At 45.3% G+C, this 16,535-nt stretch overlaps 1 protein-coding gene and 1 long non-coding RNA gene across 2 annotated transcripts in view; both read right to left on the minus strand.

Moving 5' to 3' along the window:
• Positions 1-2,117: 2,117 nt before the first annotated feature.
• Positions 2,118-5,305, minus strand: LOC108446111. The gene is made up of 2 exons (XR_001861215.1): positions 3,691-5,305; positions 2,118-3,475 (listed from the first exon to the last, which is right to left on the minus strand). It is a non-coding gene; the product is annotated as an uncharacterized LOC108446111 (long non-coding RNA).
• Positions 5,306-6,238: 933 nt separating this feature from the next.
• The window catches only part of MAP6 (microtubule associated protein 6), a gene marked incomplete at its 5' end in the record, with an annotated part of 46,554 nt that continues 36,257 nt past the window's right edge, over positions 6,239-16,535 (minus strand). The window contains 2 exons of the mRNA XM_008631836.1: positions 6,239-10,325; positions 12,197-12,410. Coding sequence (XP_008630058.1) covers positions 10,125-10,325; positions 12,197-12,410 — 415 coding nt within the window. The remainder of the gene's footprint in view (positions 10,326-12,196; positions 12,411-16,535) is intronic.

Consider the following 16,535-nt stretch of genomic DNA (forward strand, 5'->3'; position numbering starts at 1 on the left):
CAGGCACAGAACTTTGGTGCTGAAGGAACATTTTTAAGAAAAAACCATGAGAAGTTTGTCCTTTCTTTCCCAGAGAATTCAGGTGAGGAGACAGCTCTATTCTGTGGAGGAACCCACCTTTTGGTTAGTGCCCTTATCCAGGAGGACATTGGCAGGTTCATGTTCCTCAGAAGATAGAAACTCATTGATTTCTGGGCAAATGCAATTCCCAGTTAGATTATGAGAGGTTATGACAAGTCACTTCTGTCTTCTGAATGCTGTGTTGCCCTTTGTGCACTGAAGTTTATTGTCTTTACAAAACAGCAACAAAAATACAAACCTTTTTTGTCCCAAAAATGGTCTTAACATTGTACTATGTAATTGGTCTCAACTGCATTCTTTGGAAAAGGCACATCAAGCAGTAGAGGTAATGCTCTAAGTTGTATCAGGGAAATGCAGAATTTCAGCCTTGCTCTATCCCTCAGCAAGCAGAGGGGTTGCTGTTCTTGCAAAGGTTGGGTGAGACCTGGAAATGTGCACCAGTTTGGGGCCAGCAAGGTCTGAAGAAGAAAGTGCCTGGTTGTGAAATCTGGCCTGATGTAGGTGTGCAGTGAGCAACAAGGAGCTCAGCCCTTCGGAGTTCAAAGCAGCAGATAGGCAAGCTCTTACAAAGCTCTGCTAGCAGAAATCTAGATGTTAGAAAACTTTTGCATACCTCCAAGTCAGATGAGGACCTCAGCAGCATGGAGGAATCATGTCCTAAATACTAGTCAGCCCTTAAAACTGTGGCTGAGATTTTTTTCAGTGCTTTTGAATGGTGGAATCTACAACTTGGAGGAGGAGGCAGCAGCACTGTGGAAGCAAGGCAGGTGGAAGTAAGTCATGGTGGCACATAGGAAAGGATGCAGGATATCACCTATATCAAGGGATTGATCCTCTTTACCAATGCCTCTTTCCAGCACCCACACTGAAATTCCTATATCCTGGAGATGTCAGGCACAACCCAGCTGCAATTCTTGCTTGTCCTAGATGGCATTTTCAGGCTCCTCACTGAGGATTTTAGCTCTCCACACATTTCATCTCTTCTGTCGGCTCATGCAGGCATGATGGGACAGGAACAGGCACTGAAGGAAGCCCAGGGGACCGAGCACTGCTTGATCCCTCTCCCATCCACGTCCACCAAACTGCTTCAGTTTTGCCTCTCATTAGGTCCTCAGACCTAACTCCTGCAGATGGCCCATGAAACCAGACTGGTGACCATGCTCTGAGCTCACTCAGCATGATCAGGAGTCTCCTTTGCTTTCTGGCAGGCCGATGTCACACCACAGGCAGTGAGGGTCACTGTAAGGGTAGAGGAACTGAGCTGCTCCTACAACTTTCCATATTTGTATGGAGCACCTGGGAAGAAGCACCATCTCCATGTGCACCAACAGCTCCAGCCAGCACAGACCAAACTAGCACTTTGTGGCCATACATTAGGACAAGGACGCAGCAAGGAGCCATCTGAGACTGACTCACAACTGGTCCTTGCTGTACTCACAGGTAGAAGGGACCACGAGCAGGTTTAATCCTCGCCTGGGATGGAGGAAACAGATGTCCACAGCACCTTCTGAGCCACAAGAAGCCTTCTGGGGATCCATCTCTGAAACATGCTAAGCCAGCTTTTGCTGCTTCTCCTGAGAGATGTATCTGCTTGGATTTGCACTGACACATCTCTGCCCACTGCTTTCTGTTACAAGGGAATGTCATTCCTTTACCATCAGCTGCTTCTGTTCCAGGCTACAAGACTTCTCCTTCATTCTCCTCAGCTGCTGCATTTGTTGAGCCACCTGGCAGCACAGGACATCTCTGCATGAAGCTGGGAGAAAAGCAGCTGGACAGATTCAACAGCTGGGAGAAGATCCTGCAGCTCTGAATATGCCAGGTTCCTACACTGACAACAAAGCTTGTCCCTGTGGCTGTAAAGAAAAAAACAAAGGTACCAGAGGACAAAAGCATGAGCAGTGTCATCCCAAAAGACAGACAGATCTGCAAAAGCAAGGCCAACTGCTTGACTGGCTACCAGAACAGACACACAATGCACTTCCAGACACATATAGTGAAGTCACACCAAGAAAGGAGAGAGAGAGAAGGGGCAGTTGGTAGGTGAGGTATCATTTATTCCAAGTAGTGAGTGATATCACATAGTACAGGCAAAGAAAAAGGCTTACAGTCCAAGAGAGACAGGACATGAGACAGTAACTGGGGGCGGGATGGGAAGGAGAAGGTCCTTGATGGAGCTTGGTATTTGGGGTGATGTGGAGGGGAAAGGTGCTGGAGGGGGAGAGGTAGGAGAAAGCAAAGGATTGGAGAAGCAGCTGTGGGAGAGACACAGAAAAGCTGGCAGAGAGGATGGAGGGAAAATTATTTTGAAGGCAAGAAGGAATGGTGGTGTGGTGGGCAAATGGGGTCAGACAGGGAGGTGAGGGCATTGCAGACTGCAAGAGAAGGAGCCAACAGTGAGAGATCTCTGATCAGCAATGAACCTTGGGGAGAGGGGAGGGAGCAGGGGCAAGGGAGGCAAAGACATTCACAGTCCTGTGGCTCCAAAGCACTATCTGTTGCATTAAATTCAAGGTACTCTGGGGGGTTGTGTCTCTGCAGGATCACAGAATTATTTGGGTGGGAAGGATCTTCAAGATCCTCTTGTTCCAACCTCCCTGCCATGGACAGGGACACCTTACACTAGAACAGGTTGCTCCAGCTGCAGTCCCACCTGCCCTTGAACACTTCCAGGGATGGGGCAGCCACAGCTTCTCTGGGCAAATCTCTTGGGTACAAACAGGGTGGCTACAGCTGAACTTGTCTTCAGTTGGGTACTAAATCCTGAACCAGGCCAAGGAGCAGGTCAGTCCAATGTCCAGGGGCTGCCCTCAGGATTTCCCTACCTTGACCATCTGGTATTGGAACCAAGTGCTCATGGGTGTTATTAACTGACAAGAACAGACCCATCTAACACCCATCAATGTGGGAGATTCCCTCTACCATGTTCCATGCACAGTGCTCCTCACACTTTGCTGTGACCCAGTTCTCCAGACCTCTCTCAGAGCTAGAGAGGACACACCAGTCTCTCCAAGTAGATAGGGCAAGATCCAGCTTTGTTTGAGGGCTTGGGGTTGTTGCACGCCACAGGCTAGGTTGGAGTACGCGGAGGACAACAAGGAGGGTTCAGAAATGCTTTCCCCTTCCCATCTCTCACACCACTGAACACATTGAAAGCACAGTTATCATTCTCAGGGCTCTCACATATCACTAAGATCTGCCACTACTCCCATCCATCATTTTTCTGGTGGTTGGTCCTTGTCATTGGCTTCCATGGAATAGACTGCCTGAAGGGCAAGCTGGCATTTTAGAAAGCATAAAGATGCCTTCAGTCCAGTAGTACGATTTTCTTTTATTCTTGCCTCACATGTCCTCCACATGACAGACAGGATTAGGGAGTTATTCCCAAGGCACCCTGCAACAGAAATTAAAGAGTATTTATAAGCAATTCAGAGTTAGTGACAGACCACCAGTCCTGAAGTACTCAGAGCTGTGTTACCCCTCATCACACATCCCTGAGCTTGGAAGTAGACCCAGTGGCATTAGTGGAATTGCTCCCGACCCAGAAAGCTCAAGCGAATATGGGCAAATGGAAGTGAGTTGCCAATTCCCCAACTGGATCAAACTTACCATGACACTGCTGGAACAAGGCAGAGCAGAAGCCCATGTATGAACATCACAATATTTTCCAAATGTGGAAAAGATACTGTTCTTAGAGCTGAGCACATCCATATCATCATGTGTATACTAGGGGATTTCTTCTTCCTGTATGGCTCCTCTTCTTGATCTGATGTCACTAGGGATGGTTGTTATTCCTTGGATGTTGGGAGGTACAAGCTATGTCAGAAGCATCTTCTTTAAAAGTCCCTTTCTCTCCTGCACTGGCACATCTCTAAATAAACCCTAAACCAAAAGAATATCATGACAGAAGAGGTTGTATTTGTATAAGGGCTGATATGTCAGCTGATGAAACATCCTTTTACCAGTCAGGGATGTAAAAATGACAACTGAGGTTTTCAAAGGGAGCTCAGTTCTGTGCCCAAGCTGGAGTGGAAGGATGGAGAGTGTCAAGGAAAACTTTTTCATCCACCCATGCACAAGGATCCTAGATGAGTGAACACAGTGTATTTAAAAGCAGCTCATTAAAATTGGAAGCATGGAGACAACTCCTCAGGAGACTGCTCATGGCAGTCAGAGCGACACCTCTGCAAAGCCACTCTCAAATCACAGAATTATTTAGGCTGGAAAAGACCTCTTAAGATGCTCTGTAATTAAGTATTTGAGAAGCGGACTCAACTTTCAAAATTCAGTTTATTGTCTCCCCTCCTTGTTCACTTCACCCAGACACCAACATTGACAATTAAGACATTTCTCCTCCAGCCAGTGCCTCCACACCTCCACACTAAATGCTCCTGTAAGACAAAACACTTTATTTTCAGTAAAGCCCTCCCAGCACAGCCCTTGGAGAGAGATGGGCAGTGCCAGTCAGTAGTGACTTGGCAAAGATTAAGGAGTCAGTCAGCACCAGTGGGTTCAGAAAGTGATGGTTAAAGACCAGGGAGTCCAGGCCTTCCATCAGCCCAATAGGTCCTACTGTCCCCTTGAAATGCATCCTGCCCCTTTGAACTCACTCAGCCTTGCAAAGCCCAAACGCACAAAGAACAACAGGGCAGCAAAGGCATGTTTTCCAGCATTCACTCTGGGCAGCTGCAGGGGAGCAGATGGATTACCTATCCAGACTGCAGCATGGAAAAGACCCTCTACCTTTGTGTCATGGGAGAAGGACTTTGTTGCCCATCAGGGTTGTCCCAGATAAGCCCCAATAATAACCAGTCTTTTAAAAATGAGCATTTTCTCTGATACCAGCTGTAGAGAGTGAAATGATAAATCCTGAGACCTACAGCCCAGGTGAAACACTCAGCAAATCATATAGGTAGGTGTGATTGATGAATGGATGAAGCTGGTGGGGAAGGGTGCAGGAAGGCAGGGTGATACAGTGGACATCAGAAAGCAGGACTGTTACTAGCATGTGGTCACAGATGGAATAAATTCAGAAAGTGATTTGTAAACCAGGCAGGGATGAGAAACAGCACCCTTAGCAACAGAAAGGCAGAAAAGGTTTGGTGGTCCATGGATGTCAACAGAGTTATGGTGGAGCAGAGTTTTCAAAATCATAGAACCATGGAATGGTTTGGGTTGGAAGGGACTTGAAAGACCATCTAGTTCCAAACCCCCTGCCATGGGAAGAGACACATTCCACTAGACCAGGTTGCTCAAAAATACAGTAATTTTCTTCAGGTTGGTGGGGATATCCATTAAAGGAGAAAACATGATTAAAAATTGAATTGCAGGCTAATTAAAAGAAAAAAGAGATTAAGCTAAGATTAGGGTTCACAATTTAAAATAAAATTGTGCCCTCAGTCCTGCTTTCTTCTCAAGTATCATTTTCTCCTGATAGCCAATGCTTTCATTAATATAAAACCACTGTTTTACATTTCTACAGACTCTGCCAAGCACTTGTTCAGCAGTGGCTGGGTTTGCAGTGCACTGAAAGTGCTCAACCCAAGAACTTGCCACCGCCTTTCAAAGAGGATTTATAGCCCCGTGACCGCTCTCATTGGCCTTTCAGGTGTTTTTCACAGAATAGAAAGGTTCGGGCTGGAAGGGACGTTAAAGCTCAATTAGTTCTAATCTTCTGCCATGGGCAGGGACACCTTCCAGTAGACCAGGTTGTTCAGGTTTGGTTCAGGGAGAAAACAAAACCTGTAGGCAGTTGAAAAAAATGTAATTAACATTGGATCTACCAATGATTAACATAATCTACCCACCTTCCAGCTCTCAGTGGAGTTGGTCTCTGCTCCCTGAGCCAGTACAAGGTGGACATGAGCAAGGCACTGCACAGACCCTCTACTAAAAGATATTTTATATAGAAAATAAAAGAAAACTTGCTCTGTCCACATGACTTCACTGTCCATCTTTGCATTTGCAAATGTTTAGTGCTTATGCCAGACTGGTCTGAGGTTAGCAGCCACCTAAAGGGAGTCAGACTGTGCCATCCCAGCTGTCCCTACAGCAGGCATGAAAGTGACAACTCTAAGAAACACAAGCCTCATTTTGGTTGGATGGGCATTTCTTTCACTTAACTGTGCTTCTGATTGAGAAAACAAGATCAAGGAGGTGGTATTTGTCTTCAGCATTTATTTATCATTGGAAAAAGAACCCTTTGAGCAAGCGAAGATCACAAGCACGTCACAATCAATTGGCTGTACATTAACGTGTGTGTGTGTGTGAGAGAGAGAGAGAGAGAGACTTTCATCAGAATACCAACAATGAAAAAGCACCACAAGGAGGTGTGCTTCACATGTTTACAAGAGACAATTTGTGATATGCAACCAAACCCAGGCCACAAAATATTAATTAGACACTTCCTATCTGCCTCCAAGAGGCAAGAGTTTGTGGAATTCATGGGCGCCAGGCTGTGCTGCAAATGCAGCACTGGCTGTGCTGCAAATGAAGAAGCAGGTGATCGGTGTGCGAAGCAGTCAGAAAACAGGAGCTCAGTCAAAAATTAGCACCATTTTGCAGAAAGGAGTAACAGTACAATACAGTGAAAATGCAAAAGCAAGCAATAGCATGGGAATAGCAAGCAATCACAGGCTAAAAAGCAAAACATTTCTTTTTTCTTTTTACAAGAAAAGTAAAACATATTACAAATAGCAGTGGAACACAATCAGCATTGTGGTAGCTGGAAACACAGAACAGCAGAGCACTATTTCCCAGTGGGATTGACAAGCTCAGAGCCCAAAGTGAACTTGAAATGTTAGAGATTTGGTCTCCTTTCTGACAAACCTGAGTGGGTTGGATGGGCATAGAGTCTGTGGAAGGTAGAGCAATGCAGGATTTCACCCTGAGGCTTCCCTCTGCTGCAGTTCCTGGTATTCAATGCAATGCCAGCCTGTGTGCTTGGATATGTGTGTGTGCTTGGATGCATGCTGCAGATCTGGTACACATGGAACACAGGCCAGGATTTCTATCCCTATTTTGCTGCTGTCTGAGAGGGAGGTATCCAGGCCTTACCAGTCTCCCAGGCTCTTTCTGCAAAGAAAACCTTTCAAGGACCATTCATCCCACCCAAAGACAGGTGTTAAAAATAGGCAGCTCAATGGCCCTTGGAAAGTTCCTTCACTAGAGAGGGAATTAAAACCACTGGATAACACTTTATACCTAGCTTTGTAGTGAGCTCATGGAATGGCTTGAGTTGAAAGGGACCTTAAAGGTCTTCTAGTGCCAAGCTCCCTGACACCAAAGAGCTTCATGTATTATGGAAACATAAAGCTATATTCTGACCACTCACCATGTATGTTTCAAACAATGTGATGGATGCTCTTCACTGAGGAGAAACCATCCTGAAGATGTTGGATGATCAGCAGTTCATCCAGAGCCATGGAGATGCTTGGATTAGGTGGTCTGAGCATCTCAGTGGTGTTCCCTGGGCAAAATTTAGTTCACCTTGAAGTCAAGGGCTAAATTCCCATTGAATTCCAAGTGAAACAGTGGCAAGTGTGGTGTCTTCAAATGTGAAGCTTAGGGCTGAAAAATAATAGGGAGAATTGTTTTGCATGGTCTGTCCTTATGTAAGATTGGTGTGTTGAGCTATTTGAACTGTCTACTGCCTTCCTGATGTGTTCTGCCTGCTGTGACATATCTTCATAGATGATGCTACATCCTGTGATAGGAAAGGATGTTACTGAGGAGTGTGAAGATACATGAAGCACCTTAAAAGCTAAGGAATCACACAAAGTCTTGGGAGCTCATCTTCTCTGGCCAGTTGTCCCTTATGTGACAGGTAGGAAGAGCTGCGAGCAGCACATCTCTACCAGCTCAACACAAGCCTTTTGCTGAGCTGCTCTGGTGACAGAGCTGAGCAATGTTGCAGGGGCTTCTGAGCACTCAGAAAAGCAATGATCAGTATGGACAGATCAGTGTCTCCATGAGGCATGCACATCAAAAAAAAAAAAAAAAGCACTACATTCACAAAGATTTCCACTGTTTTACTTCCTGGAGGATTTTCCCTGGTTTCCTCCTAAGCAGTGGAGGTTTAAATATATATATATATTTCTATATATGAATATATATATTTCCACATACACAACCTGACTAGCTCATAGCACACAGTTCTAGCACACAAGCTAAGCTTGGAATTACACCACTGAATTCAGAACACTACACTTACTGATACTCAAAGGTTTAGGCTGTTAGCGCAAGGCAAACAGGACACATCACATGATACACTGAACTTGGCATTTATTCATTACTAAGGCCAGCAAATGTCACTATCTGTATATCACAGACCTTTCCTCCTCATTGGAAATTTTCACTCAACCTTGTAGCCCACCACTCATTTATGTTTCCAAAAGACCCAATTCTAATGGGATGAAACCCCAAAATCAGGACTCCTCACTCTCCCAACCCATCCATTTTTCTGCTAGATAGTTTCACTATCTGCTAGATATCTCTATAATACCCCTAGCAGTAAGACTTTCCTTATTCCACCACCTCTGCAGTAACACACCACCTCCCTACTCTATTTCCCATCTCTGTCTTCATGCTTCCCAACTGTCCTCTGGAAGTTTCAAGGTGGACTCTATATTAGAGAAAATTTGGAGCTGCAAGAATAAGTAACAAGAACCCTGTATCATAACTTGCAGCCACTCCGCTATGGGAGAGTTTAACAGCTCTATTTGGTGGGATGAAGATTAATCCTCATGTATTTAGGACCCAATCCAGAAGTTAGGCACATAAATTTGGATTGGGACCACAACTCTCCCACTGATCCAGTGACCCAGATTCTGTGGCATGCAATGCCAGTCTGTTGGGCCAGATCATACTCACTGACAAGTGGTCCTGCTGTGTTTAGGGCTTCCAAACTAGTCATGGGGATTTCCTAGAGTAAGAGCACAGTAAATATGATTGAAACCCTGAGATCTTATCTGGAGGGAGTCTAGGGATCCCAGCAACATTTTTATGGCCCTCTTGGGATGCTCATGAGCCAACATGAACATGAACAGCTGGAAGAATAAATGCAACGGGGGCTGACAGCTCTAGCCATCCTTGATGACACATTTCTTTCTACCCCTTGGAAGGTCACACCTGCAAACTAACCACTTTCTGAAACCTAGCTCTGTTGGCACCCCAGAAGTGAAGAAAGCAGACCAAGATTCAAAACAAAACAGGAATAATTAAAAAGATCCATAACTTAGGGGAAACAATAGGGAAGAACAACCTGCTGATAATAGTCTAACCTGCTGTGTGCTTAGAAAGTCTACACTGCTCACTGCACCTTCCCTCACTCACTTTTTTTTAAATCAAGGACTTCAAGTAGTGTTGATGAGTGAAGTTGCCTTGATGCAGCTAGACCTACTCCCAGCTACCGCTGGGGAGGATTCGGCTCCTTACTTCCTTCTCCTTACCCTTTGCTTCTTGGAGCAGAATTCCCATCAGTGTCACCAGGGGAAATTGTTCTTGGCCACACCACTGATTTTGTTGGATTTACAGCAGATCCATGGCAGCACGAATTAACCTGATCCTCTCTGCCTCGAAAACCCTTTACCCATTGACACCAGTGGGAGATGACACAACAATGGCCAACCCAAAAGGACCTCATGGGATGCGAGCACAGCCCCTGCATGGCTCAATGGGCACTTTGATGCTGTCAAAGCACTGAAGAACCAAGCCCGAGGAAAGGGACAAGCTGTTGGATGTAATCACTGCTGATCCATTACCTTCATCTCCTAGGACCCTGCTTATGCATTCCCACATCCCTCACTCTGTGCAGAGCCATGTTGTGCAGGCAAAGCAGAACAACCTGACCTCAGAAACAAGGATTTCTTAATCCTCCTCGGAAATAAAACAGAAAAGCTTCTAATACAATCAGAACAAAAAGCAGATTAGCAGCCTCTAATTAATTTTGTGGCCTTTATTTAATCAAAGGGGCAAAAAAAAAAAAAGGAACAAAGGAAGAAAGAAAAGGAAAACATGAGAAATAAAGGAAAGTGCAGTAACATTTACTCTTTTGCCTCAGCCAGTTTATTGTTCATCTCTTTACTTTTCTCCTTATCCTCTGGCTTTGCAGTGTTGGAGGTCTCGGCGCTCTTTTTCTTGGCAGCCCGGCCAGATGCAATCTGCTTGTCTTTGGCCTTTTTCAGGGGTTTATGGCTTGTTGTGGTCTTTTTTGGTTTGGAAGGCTTTATGCTAGGCTTTTCCACCTGCATGGAGGGCGATAGGCAAAACAACAACACAGAGATGAAGAAAGAGAGAGAGAGAAGGAGAGACACAAGGACAGGTGGAAAACAGGATTTAGATCTTAAACAGCACAAATGTTACTTATCTGCTCAGCTCTGCCCTGCCACAAAGGCAGGGGAGGAGCTGGGCTTATGCTGAGTTGCAAATGGCCAGCTCCTTTCAGGATGCCCTGAAGTCACAGTGCCCCTGGAGCCAGCAGAGCCCATTGTATCCAGATCAGGATAGAGCAGGGTGAATCAGAGAGGGAATATTATCAGTAATTTTATCAATTTCTGCATCTTTCTCTGACTTCACGAGGGGTTTTACAAAGCCACAGAGGATTGTCTCTCTCTGGACTGGAAGCAGAGAAATGATGCTCAGGACAAAGAGGCTGCTAGTTATAGTTGTCCCTCTCCATCTTGCAGGAGAGGACTCCTCTGTTTGTTTGTCCTTAACAGATTCCCAAAATGGAGGAAAATTACTTTGGGATACGTGAGGTGCAAAACTCGGATTGGCACATGAGAAAATTCCACAACAATGTCTTGTTTCTACAGCCCCAAAACAGGAAGGACTGTTACCAAAATTAAGGGAGAACAGAAGCCTCCATCTCCTACATGCTCTCCCTGCAATCCCTCTCAGTCCTTACACATCTAAGCACTCATCAACTCAGGGAACAATGTATGGTCCTATGTTTAAAACTTCACAGACTTTTTATATGTAGATCCTCTGCTGCTCTTAGAAAAAACGGCTGGATGACATTTCAGCTCAGGCCCTTCTCAACATATGTTCTTGATCTGATCAAAGCCAGAAGTGCATACTGTCAAAATCTGAGGAATGCTCTGAATTAACAGCAGATGTCTGGCTCCTGGCATAAAATGTAATATGGGGCTGCTATAGCTTTGGAGGGAGAAAGAAAAAGCTGCCTGGATAATCACATAGGAAATGAAAACTGAAAAACCTCTTCATCTCGGCCCTATGCTCACTTCTATACAATTTGACGTATAGCACTATTGTCTCAGAAGTGTCTCAAGTCCTAGAGCCCATAGAATTATGGGTTTGGGTTGGAAGAGTCCTTAAAGACCATCTCATTCCCCACCCTCTGCATGGGCTGGGACACTTCCTAATAGACCAGGTTGCTCCAAGCTCCCTCAAACCTAGCATTGGACAATTCCAGGGATGGGACAGCCACAGCTGCTCTGGGAAACCTGTGCCAGGGCCACGCCACCCTTACAGCCAAGAATTTCTTCCCAATATCCATTCTAACCCTGCCCTCTGGCAGTGGGAAGCCATTCTCCCTCGACTGTCCCTCCAGGCCCTTGACGGAAGTCCCTCTCCAGCTCCCCTGGAGCCCTGTTAGGCACTGAGAGGGGCCCTAAGGTCTCTCCAGAGCCTTCTCCAGACTGAACACCCTCAGCTCTCCCAGCCTGTCTCCATAACAGAGGTGCTCCATCTCTTGGAGCGTCTCCACGGCCTCCTCTGGACTCAGTCCAACAGATCCATGTTCTTCCTGTGCTGAGGACCCCAGAGCTGGAGGCAGCGCTAAAGGTGGGGTCTCGAGCAGAGGGGCAGAACAGGACAGCGAAGCAGAATACCCTCCCTGACCTCCCTGTCCACGCTGTGGGATCAACCCAGGACCCTGTTGGCTTTCTGGGCTGGCAGTGTATGTGGCTGGGACATGTTTAGTTTTTTATTCACCACCATCTCCAAGGTGGATCATGAAATGCACCTGTTGGTTGGAATGAGGATGCCACATAAGGGGAGCGAGAGCATGCAGTGTTCAGCCCAGCCTTACTGTGTTGGACATGTGCCACCAGGAACAGTGATGGCCCTGGGTCCCTTCTGCCGTGTTTCTCACCTTTGGAGGTTCTTTGTAGGGTTCGCTGTAGAGAGTGCGTATCCTTCTGCGTTCCAGGTATTTGTTATCAGCTGGGGAAGGCTTACTGGTTTCCCCCTTGAACTGAGCACTGTAACTGGTTTCATGGGTCATTTTCTCCTCTGGCGGTTTGTACTGGGGCTTCGCTTTTATCGCTTTCACAGGCTTGACGTCTATCCAGGGTCTGAACTCATTTCTGAAGATCAAAAAGGAAAAGGCTTCAGGAATTAAACCAACAGGAGAGCAGTGATAACATGGGAATGGAGTCTTGCACTGCTCAACCAAGTCTATGTGGAAAGGATTTTGCTTCCATTCAATCAGGTTTACATAGAAACTGGCTCCCAACAATTCATTTTTTACCTCATCCAAAACCCACTGATGCATTATGAGAAATTCAAATGAAACGCAGTCTATTAAAATCAGCCAGTCCTGGACACCCCTTAGCCACACCTGTAAGTAGAGATTTGTATGATTCCACCTATATTGCACCAAATTAGAAAGAACAGTTTTGTTAATTCCATACTAACAGTATAACTAACAGTTATACTAACATAACTAATTAACACAAAACCAACTTAGAGGTAAACTCAAGCAGAGCAGGGAATGCACAGTTTATCAGATACATTGAAAACTACAGCTTCTCTCTATTAACTGATAGCGGATTCCTGAATTACAGGGAAGAAATAACACCATCTTTCATTTCTTTTGGACTGAGCTGCAACTTCTGGTAGAAAAAGCCCCAAACACAGTTGAAAGTGTGGATCACTGTCTTCTGGACACATTCTGGTTCCCATCCACGGCTTCCTTCTCTTGCTTTTTGTAGTTCTTCCCAATGCAACATCAACAACCTTCCAGGTTTGAAGCAAACCATTTCAATTTCTCTCTGAAAATCACCATTCACCTGAGAATGGGGAAGGAGAAACCCTAAATGTGTTGCTATCTTAGGAGGTTGTACTCAGACATAGATCAAGACAGTGTTTTAAGGATCTAAACTCCAGTGGAAGCCAGGATCTGTCCTAACAGTGCTGATACAAACCCTCTGGGGGGTGAACTTTCCTGGGAAATCACAGAATTGCAGAATGGTTTGAGTTGGCCAGGACCTTAAAGCTCATCTCGTTACAACCCCCTGCCATGGGCAGAGACACCTTCCACCAGACCAGGTTGCTCCAAGCTCTTGTCTTAATTTCAGGACTTCCACGGCATTAACCCTTTTAAGTTACAGACCCTGCCCCTCCTGCCTGTTCCACTTAACCACTTTTGGGTTGTATTACTCATTTTCAGCCTGGATTACTAGGTGTCCTGGTTTAAAAGACAGGTGTCTGCCAAGGAAGGTGGGAACCTTCCTGGAATGGGAAAGACGACTCCCTCCTCACTATTATAACTTTGAAATTATGGGGCTTTCAGGCAAAAACAAAGGAAAAGGAGTAACAATTCTTTACTAGAATATATACATATAAATATGTATAAAAACAACGCAGACAAACAACAATGACACCACTACCACCACCAAAACAGAAAAAAAATCCCCAATAACAGCCTTTCTCTGCCCATTAAGCGATTTCCCCTTTGGTGTAGGTACGATCACAACCGGCAGTGGGCGCTGTTGGCTCCTGGTGAAGCAGAGGGCGGCCGAAGCAAGCTGTGAGTCTCCCCAGGGCGTAATGGTGAGAGAAGGTGGGGGGTGTTTCGGTTTTTCCCTGGCTCTCACGTGTCCCGAGGGTGTCCTGGCGACGGCAGTCGCAGGCCAGACAATGCGGATGTGGGATCGTCTTTCTCCCAGACACGGCGGGTGCCGAAAGTCCAACGGCCGCTTCTGCGAGCAGTGATCTCCAACGGCAAGGAGAAATGGCAAGGAAGGCTCAGCTGTAGCAGCGAGTCCCCCTGGGCAGGAGAAGTCCAGCACCAAAACCCACAACCCTCCAAGCGAGGCAAAGACTGACCCACCCCCAGCTAAGAAACTGCCAACCATCACACTGCTTCTCCCCCTCCCCCAGAACCATTCTAATGATATGCCAAAGCCCTGGCTACATCTTTTGTCTTTTAAATCGACGTCCATTCACCATCTCTATGACAACAAATGGAGGAAAATTCCCTAAAGAAAAAAAAAAAGAAAACCTAACCCCCAACACTGGGGAAATGAGCTCTGTGTAAGTAGGCTGCCAGTCAATCCCTTCCCGTAATACTTTTGAACATCTTAATCAGCTTCTACCAAATTTGACAAACGGGAATGGAGATACTCGGTTTCACTTTTATGAAGATAAGCAACTGGATTGAGCCCAGAGGATAAGGAAAGCTTAAGTATGGACATGCGCATGTCATCAGAGGATGCTCAGGCAGGGATGCTAGGCTGCAAAAGGTCATCTGTTGTCCTGGCTGAAGACAGAACACCATGAGTTGTCCTAGCCCAGTCACCCTGCCTTACCTGCCCTGTCGTCTCTTGCTGCAAGTAAGGCGAAGTCCTTCCGCGAGTTCTAGCCCCTTGACCCAGAGAATACAAGCTGGAGCTCTAGTTGTCGTGGAGGAAGAGCACGGGGGGTGGGGGAAAGACTGATACTACCTTTCCCTTTGTCCTTCAAACCACAAGCTCGGCTGTGGAGCGCCCATCTTGGTGGGTGTGTGCGTGTGTGTGTCCCTGGCATTTTTGGGTGTCTTTTTGTTCTGGGGGGAGTCTATGAGATTTAGCAATTTTGTATCTAGCAGGTTATTTTTGCCTGTTGCTGTTCTGCTTGTTAGTAAACTGTTACTTTTTCAGTTACCTACTCATATATGTTCCTTATTGGTGGAAAGGGATTGTTAGAACCTATAAAGGCAGACAACTCATTCCAGAGCGTTCTCCTTTAAATTGTCTCAAACCAAGACAGAATGACAAAGTTCATCTTAAACTCATCAGAAGATAAGAGGTGTCTTTCTAGGATCCACTTGTGTTCCAAAGTAGACTATGTATTTTTGAAAGGAATGAGATATATTTGTCTTTACAAACTGTGGGTCTGCTGATAGGTAAAAGCTAGATACTGAGAGGTGAAAGAAACAATGGGAGGATTTCCACTGATTGATGAAAGGAGTGAGAGGGATTTGTCTTTACAAACTGTGATAGATAAATGTTATAATATTGGCTTTCTGCAAATGTTAAAATGAGTGATGTTAAAGTAGCTTTATTATTGTGATATATATTATAATAGTGGCTTTCTACAAATACATGCTATATGTAAAAATAGCTTTGTTACAAATAGATGCTATATGTATAATGTTAAAGCAGCTTCGTTATAAAGACATAATAGTGAAATAGCTAATATAGTTATGCTTGTTGGTAATTGAACTGTCTGCTTGGTTGGATAACATCCAACCAACGTGTGTCAAAGACCCCTGTTACTGACACGCCAACTATCAGCAACTACCGCAGAAACCATGGACCAAAGCCCACTCTGAGGATGATAATAAAAACTGACTAAAAGCACAACCAAGAAATGCGCATGCTCTAACAGGGTGGACCCAAGGAAGAGCCATGCCAAACGTCCTGGAACATGTGAACTAGTTTAAGGAAAAGTTTGAATATGCATAATTGATTATGAATATGCACTAGGCTGATGCAATAGGACAGGTATGTAAAGGGTGTCTCCGAAATAACAGCTGTGCTCTTGGCTGAGTGCAAAGGCACCCGGAGCCGTGAATTTTGCTTTATTATCTTTGTCCCTTATTGTCCTTTTATTAAACTTTTAAATCCTAACAGGAGAGTGAACCTCATCTTTCACACAAACAAACTGTGGGTTTGCTGATAGGTAAAGATAGATACCGAGAGATGAAAGAAGCAATAGGAAGAACCATAAATTCCATAGGAAAAGAAAAAGGGTGGGTATGCATTAGAAGGGGGTCTGTATTAGGCGATTCGGGAAGTCTGTACCTCCCAAGTACCTCAGCCAATGGGGAAAAAGAGAGGGAAATGTGGCTGGGAAATTAGGATAGAAAGGAGGCTGCATCCTCTAACAATTTGAGAGACCCCAGGGGAATGCCCCATGGCCTCTCCCTTTATTCGAATTAAGTAACAGGACTCCTCTGTCTCTTTTTTGGACACGAACCTCTGGTGTTTGTGGATTAATTTTCCTGACATTTTCAATATACGGAAATAAATAAATAAAATGGTGGACTAATTTTCTCTGCCCATATCTATCTGTCCTTAAGATTTCTTTCCTAACAACTTCAGAACCAATTAGCTATTTTCTATTGTATTTGTGGCAGAAGTAGAAATCTCAAAGGTTAAAATCACAATACCTTTCCTCAAGATCAGTGAATGGGCACATGGGGAACATCCAAACAGTGTTCTGCA

Source organism: Corvus brachyrhynchos, unplaced genomic scaffold (genome assembly GCF_000691975.1).
Source record: "Corvus brachyrhynchos isolate BGI_N302 unplaced genomic scaffold, ASM69197v1 scaffold3, whole genome shotgun sequence".
In the NCBI taxonomy this organism is placed as follows: Eukaryota; Metazoa; Chordata; class Aves; order Passeriformes; family Corvidae; genus Corvus; species Corvus brachyrhynchos.